The sequence below is a fragment of the Anabrus simplex genome, chromosome 2, assembly GCF_040414725.1.
Source record: "Anabrus simplex isolate iqAnaSimp1 chromosome 2, ASM4041472v1, whole genome shotgun sequence".
Lineage (NCBI taxonomy): Eukaryota > Metazoa > Arthropoda > Insecta > Orthoptera > Tettigoniidae > Anabrus > Anabrus simplex.
This window is the reverse complement of record NC_090266.1, coordinates 1,159,558,463-1,159,566,237: the sequence shown is the minus strand read 5'-3', so window position 1 is coordinate 1,159,566,237 and position 7,775 is coordinate 1,159,558,463. Positions and strand designations below refer to the sequence as shown.

The following is a 7,775-nucleotide window of genomic DNA, read 5'->3' as shown; positions in this document are numbered from 1 at the left end:
ATACCAGTAATATCTGGAACAAGGGATTGGCTGACAGCAATTCTGAGAGCGTTCTTTAAATTACGATCAGAAATACTAGCACACAATCGAGTTTTTCGTACAAGTAAAAAAAAAAAAAAAAACACCCTAACCTTTCACATATGCATGTGGAACTAAACATACCTTGTAGAAATAATCTTAGCTGCTTCTCCAAGCAGCTTAGAAAAATCTTTCAACAAATTCTGGTAGAATTTTAACAAAGTACTTGTATTGAAAAATAGATCATTTTGATGATCATGTAATTATTGTCCCTCAGATTAAGCATTTAGCATTATCATCACGACTGATAAAAACAAATACGAAAGTTCCCAATTCGATCGAAATGGACTTTCGGAAGTGTTTGCTTTCTTCGAAACAGGTTGCTCCATTATTATGTTGTCGTCTTGTGCTTATCTATTTCACTGAGGAACAAACCGTCTATCACCGAACGCTTCGTCGCTCTCAGCGCACTACACCATCCGAGTATTCAGAGTATTCAGAATAATTTGAGATTTATGTAATATCAAAGATTTTATTCAGATTGACAATTCATGTGTTTTTAATTTATAACTTATTTGATAGTACATTGTTAGTATGAAATTGAATAAATCTGCAGATTATTTGGTGAATTTCTGGTTGGTGATGAAGAGAACGAATGCAGTTCTTGAAACATGTAGGACAGAGTAATTAATTAAGGATTAAATAGTTCTTTTTATAGTACTGACAAGGCGGATACATTGCCAGAGATTTCTCAGTGTTATTAAATGAAAGTCAATACAGACCAAAATATACCATAACAGTTAAAATAATAAAATGTTATACTAGTATGCAATTATAGTATTTTTTTCTCCATAAAAGGAGTATTATGGTACATGGTAAATTATGATATGCATACCATAATTATGGTGTAGTTGGCATCACAGATTCTGTCTTAAGCACTAGTAACAGGTACATCAGGACGACTTTTGGACTTGTCTAGCGTACTTACAACAAACTAATTTTCTTCTGATGGCTCTGTTCCAAAATAGCGATCTCCAAAATTACCAATTCCAGGAAGAACATAAAATTTTTCATTGATCTCTGGATCAAGTGCAGTCGTCACTATCCTGACACCAGGAAAAGCATATGCTATTGAGTGTACACCTGCAAAAGGAACCATAAAATCAGAAATGGCTACGATACAGAGAAATAAGAGGCATGATCATTTGGATAATGGGTAAACATAAAAAATATTGCATAGTAGGTGGGAAAGTCACAAAAAAGGCCTACCTAATGAGTGTGCAATACACACACCAACTAGACTACAGAAGGATTTTTAAGTGAAGAAGATAAAGTAAAGATTGAAAGTAAAAAGAATACACTATGTGATAGGACAGGAAGTAATGGAAGAAGCCTATCTAATAGAAATGTGTAAAGAGATAGAATGAGCAAGAGCAAGATTTGTCAACAAGGAAAGTAAAAAATGAAAACAAACCAGAAAAATAACTATATCCTTGTTCAATAAAGAATAAAATGCACCAGGATATTTTGATTTTATATTCAGCAGGTATTTACTACACAGTTCAAAACAATTAGGGGAACATATTTTGTAACATCTGGTATGTGAACGTTAATTTCGTAGATGGGGTTCCAATGGTCGTACAGCATACCTTGAGAACTTAGCTACTGAGGGTATGTCAAATAAAAGTTATACTCCATCTGTAGGTGTAGCCATGCATTAAACTGTCAGGTGACCCCTCAAAACAAAGTGAATAGTGGTGCGTCCATGTGTCGTCGTGAGGTACACAGAACACTGCGGTCATTTGAGCACGTTGTACGTAAACCGGCACATCCCATGAGACATCTTAATGAGGTTCAAGTCGCAAGGGCCATCACTTTGATCCAGGAAGGATGGACTTTTCGTAGTGTTGCTGTGGATCTCAATGTCTCCATCAGTTATTCAACGCTTGTGAAATCACTACAATGAGACAGGCCAGTTCACAAGGAGGGTTGGACAAGGTCGTGGACGCATGACAATCCCATACGATGACCAATATCTGACCATCTGTGTGTTGTGGCGTTGTTCTGCAACTGCCAGAGAACTGCAACAAGACCTCAGGAAGGTCAATGGAGTCACAGTGTCTGATCAGACAGTAAGGAACAGGTTAAGAGAACTGTCCTTACGACCCAGACGGCCAGTTCGAGTGCCCCGTTTAACGCAGAAACATTGCGCAGCTCGCCTTCTGGTTGCCCATACCCATGTCAACTGGCAACTTTGCCAATGGAGACCTGTGTTGTTCACAGACGAGTCCAGATTTCCCCTCACACAGCTTGATGGACATCAACGTGTATGGAGATGCTGTGGTGAGCAGTACATGGCAAATGTTGTCCAGGAAGGCGACCGATTCGGGTAAGGTTCTGCGATGGTGTGGGGTGGCATCAGTATTGATGGCCGTACGGATCCTGTCGTACATGGTAATCTTACCACTGCGGGGTACATCGAGCAGATACTGCTACAGCATGTGTTGGTTGCTGCGCATGGTGCTGCCCCTGAATTCATACTCATGCACGACACTGCCAGGGCTCATGTAGCACGCATCACCAGAGCTGTCTTGCGAGAACTGGACATTCAAGAGATGGAATGGCCAGCAGTGAGTCCTTAATCCCATCCTTCATGTGTGGGATAGGCTTGACAGAAGTGTTGTGAGTGTCCTGTTCCACCACAGACTATCCAAGACCTCGAACAGGCTGTCGGTGAAGAATGGGACCCGATACCGCAACGTGACCTCTGTCTGTGATAAAAATCTACCCTGGAGGACTGTTATCACTTTGTTTTCACCCCTATTTTGACATTTCCTTTTGTGTTCTGAAAATGAACATGAATCCATCGATGTTCTTTTGTATACTTCAACTGTAAAGAATAAAGGTTTAACTGGTAATATACCTGGGTGTGAGGTATTGTTTTGTGGAGCATGGGATACGTTCAAAATCATGTTCCCCTAACTTTCTGAATTGTGTATTAAAAGGAATACAGTGTTTTATGGTATATAAGGTGCTGCATTCACAAAAGTGAAAGCTAAAAAGATACTTCCTTGGAATGTTCCCGGCTAGCAAAGCTCACAAGGGAGGCATGTTGTAACAACAGAAAATTGTTCATTTTCATTCATGAAACTTACGTGGGCTCTAGCTGGGGAGAATGTTATACTCGGTACAGGAATAATAAACCCTTGAACCAGTAGGAGACGACAGATCCGACAGGTGTGCGCTACCTCATCAGCTGCTATCGATATATCGTCAGGTCTACTTTAACGGCAAATGCTGCTGGAAGTAGTGAATTCGTCTGTTAGATGGCAGCATCCATCAGGCATGTTTTCTTTTTGCAATGTGGAATGTTTTGGTACTAAATACATCCAATTACATGTGATATATTTGGAATAAATGAAGGTCATAATTCATATTAGCTTTGAACCAAGTGTTCTTGTTGTGATTTGCCTTCCTTGTTTACTGTTAAGTCTATGTGATTGGCCTGACTGAACCAAGGCTTTCATGGGCTAGCGACAGTGAACTACCACTCGGTGCCAATCACAGCATATTTTTCCGAGATCGTGCTGCTCTGGGGGATGAAGTGATGCTAGCAGTTAAGAGTGCGTTACCGTGTAAATGAAGGACAGATCTCGAACAGATTGGTTATTCACTCATGATGGCAAAATTTTCTGAATTAAATTATGAAGATATTGTGATGGAATTAACGGCATCTCTAAATTGAAGTGACGCATCTGATCTAGATGACACGTTGTTTTGGTTGAATCGATGGACTTAATAAACTACGCTGACAGCAGAACTGCACTACTGTAGGCTACAAATGCATGTATCCTAACATTGCTGTCATTATACTTTTAGTGGATGTTAGTGAAGTATTAGCACTATCCACTCAAAATTTGCATGCATATAAAAATTAATTTATCTACAAAATTTACATTTTTAAAAGTTTCAGAAAAACTGATTATTCTTTTTTATTTGATGTGTAAGTGCAACGTAATTTGAAAAAAGTACTGTGCATATAAAGGGATGGAATGTAAAATATGAAATTGAGGGCAAATGAAAACCATTTCTCAATAATTCAGTTCATTATGAATGTTTTGGTGTATTATATGTGCATATTCTTTGAGTAATACATGTCAGAGTCACGTACAACAGGTACAGCAAATGTGTGATGCACCGGTTACAATATATCGATTACTGATTTGAGCGTTAAGAACCTTAATTTGAGATCAGTTGGCTGCCAAGTACTTCTCTCTTAGCAGGGCTTGTTTTATCTAGAAACAGCCCATGTTGCCATATCTTTCTTTCTGGTCTTATATTTAACCAGGGAGAGTAGTACATCCAACAGTGAACATAAGATTCATGCTTGAATACACATTAGTTTCTGATTAGATTTGCTTTTAATAAGATCAGCATATCAATCAATCAATCAATCAATCAATCAATCAATCAATCAATCAATCAATCAATCAATCAATCAATCAATCAATCAATCAATCCTGATCTGCATTTAGGGCAGTCGCCCAGGTGGCGGATTCCCTATCTGTTGTTTTCTTAGCCTTTTCTTAAATGATTTCAAAGAAACTGGAAATTTATTGATCATCTCCCTTGGTAAGTAATTCCAATCCCTAACTCCCCACCCTATATGTCAAGGTAAAAAGTCCCTTTCAATTTAGTGAACTGTAAAAACTTTACGGTTTTATGGATCTTTAAAGTTATTGGGATGTGACTCGGTCTTCCATAAAAGGTATGTTGCGCTTATAATCTGCAAAAACAACACGATCCCTTCATTAATACACATTATGTTTGTCTATAACTGCATGTTTGCTTCAACGTTACTATGATGCCTGAACCGCTATCAATTCCACCCCCACTGAGTGTTAGGGACCCCATATTTTTGTGAATGGCTTCTTCATGAATTCTTATAAACTGTAAAGTAGCTGCAATATACTAAGTGCTTTCTGATGTTTATTCCATGATTTGCAAACATTTCACATATTGTAGAGTTTAGTCATTTTAAATTTTTTTTCTTTTCTTTTTACATATTCTTATGTCTTTTACATCGTTATCTTTTTTGTGAACTTCGATGCCTTTCACCATTCGCTTTGTGATTTTGGACAAATTTGGTAATGGAAACCACATTCTGTCACAGAACAACATCCACTCATTGACTGCATAGAAACTATTGTTATCAATGCACTGATTATCAATATTTCTCAGTTCGAGGTATCAAAATTGAATCCTATGCTATCAATTTTACCAGCATGTCATTTAAAACTTTAAACCATTCCCGTACAAAGACGGATCTCTCCGTCCAAGCTATGTCATGTCTTCCCGTACTAACAGAGATCTGTCCTGGTACCGCGCGTGTTTATGAACGCTGTCTTGACTGTTGTCTTTTGTTTATCAACTTCGTATTACCGCGAGAGCTTCTCCATGGATGACAGAACATTTGACATACACAATTTCCTTGGAATATTCGTTGTGAAAATAATGCGAGCGAGTTGAATATCTCATAACTAAGCATCCGTTGCTTTGATGCATGTGTATCAAGATGGCAGCTTCAAAGCAAAACAAGGAAAAAGAGATACTCAAATTTTTAGAAGAAAGTGACATAGAACTCGACGTAAGTGATGAAGACTGGGTTGGAAATGACAGTAATTCGTGTGACAGTGATGACTTTGTCAATGACAATGAACAAAATACTCTTACCAGCAAGAATACCATTCATTGAATGTCAGGCTTGCTGATAATGTGTCTCCAGTTGCTTCTGGTTGTATTTCGGACGAAAATAAGTGGCAATGGGCGCATGTAAGTAATTCTCCACAGAATAATATTTGCAGTGTTATTGGTGAAATTTATGCTGTAATTCAGAGACAGTTAGGGGAAGCTCCGAGCGAATTAGAAGTAGTGAATGTATTCCTGACTGAACAGTTTTGGAAGCAAGTAACCAAGGAAACCAATGCTTATGCTAATTTACTTTTAGAATCTACTGCCGAGGATGCGGGACTGAATAATTCTTATGAAGAGAAGCACTGGTTTCCTGTGCTGATGAAATGAAAGCACATCTTGTCCTTTATATTTTGCCATCTCAGAACAGGAAGCCTTCATTACAGGATAACTGGCCCAAGTGCAGGGTAACAGAGACCCCCATATTTGGGGAAACTATGCTATTCAGGAGATACAAATCCATCAATAAATTCCTCCACTTCTCCACTGATTCTCCTAGTACAGAGGGTGATTAACTCAGGAAAATTAGACCTGTAATGGAATTACTTTTAGAGAGGTTTCAGAGAATGTACATGCCCAGTGAAAAAGTTTGCATCGATGAGAGTTTGATGAACTTCGAAGGTAGATGATCTTACATACAATACAATCCATCAAAGAGAGAGAGATTTGGCATAAAAATCTACAAGGTTTGTTCATCAAACAATGGTTACTGCTGGATTCAAGGTTTATACTGGGAAGGTTAGTGATGTTGATGTGCCTGGAACTAAGTCCCAATTTCTTGTAAGTGAGAAAATAGCAATGGAAATGTGCAGAAAACTTCTAGGTAGTCGGAGAATTCTGTACATGGACAACTGGTACAGTTCTCCCACACTTTTTAAACATCTGCTGGATAACGAGACGCAGTTGGAAAAGCAAGGCCAAACAGGAAATTCCTGCCTAAGGAACTTGGTGACAGAAAACTGAGAAGGGGCAAGCTTACATTTTTGTCCAGTAATGGGGTGTTAGCAGCGAAGTGGGCAGACAAGAAGGCAGTTCGTATGCTTTTTACACTTCATGATAGGCCAGATTTTGTTGAGGTGAAAAGGCATGATGGTAGAAAGAAGCTAAACCCCAATCTTGTCACTGACTACAATTGTGGAATGGGTAGGGTAGATTCTCACGATCAGCAGCTGGCATCATTCCTGTTGATGAGGAAATATATAAAAGGGTACAAGAAACTGTATTTTTATATGTTGGACATGGCCCTATTGAATGCTAGTGTTATTCATCACTTTCTAAATGCTGGTAAGAAGCGAGAAGTGTTTACAACCTTCAGAATCAACGTAGCTGAGAAGCTGTTGGCAAGTGTTGTGTTGCCCTTTTACACAACTAGAGGATGTCCAAGCTCAGAGGAAACACCACTAAGACTTCAGGGGAAGCAGTGGGGACAATTTCCATCCAAAATACCACCACCATCAATGAAAAAAATTCCACCAAGGAAATGCAAAGTCTGCACTGCCTGTGGGTTGCAGAAGGAATAGTTTTTTGAATGCCATAAATGCAAGGTGGCCATACATGTGGAGAACTGTTTTATGGTATTTCATACCGCTAAGGACTTCTCAAGCCGGCCCTGTGGTGTAGGGGTAGCATGCCTGCCTCTTACCCGGAGGCCCCGGGTTCGATTCCCAGCCAGGTCAGAGATTCTTACGTGGACCTGAGGGCTGGTTCGAGGTCCATTCAGCCTACGTGATTAGAATTGAGGAGCTATCCGACAGTGAGATAGCGGTCCCGCTCTAGAAAGCCAAGAATAACGGCCGAGAGGATTCATCGTGCTGACCACACGACGCCTCGTAATCTGCAGGCCTTCGGGCTGAGCAGCAGTCGCTTGGTAGGCTAAGGCCCTTCAAGGGCTGTAGCGCCATGGGGTTTGGGTTTTAAGGACTTCTCAAAGTAAACCTGAGAACAAGGTATCCATTTCTTGTTGTTATTTTGTTGTAAATATAAGTGTTTCAATTCACTGTATGTAG

At 39.4% G+C, this 7,775-nt stretch overlaps 1 protein-coding gene across 2 annotated transcripts in view; it reads right to left on the bottom strand.

Moving 5' to 3' along the window:
* Window positions 1-304: 304 nt before the first annotated feature.
* Window positions 305-7,775, bottom strand: part of l(2)k01209 (lethal (2) k01209) — a 331,401-nt gene continuing 323,930 nt past the window's right edge. For both annotated transcript variants that reach the window (XM_067139775.2, XM_067139777.2), the window contains one exon: window positions 305-1,161. In XM_067139775.2, coding sequence (XP_066995876.1) covers window positions 1,013-1,161 — 149 coding nt within the window. In that variant the 3' untranslated portion in view covers window positions 305-1,012. The remainder of the gene's footprint in view (window positions 1,162-7,775) is intronic.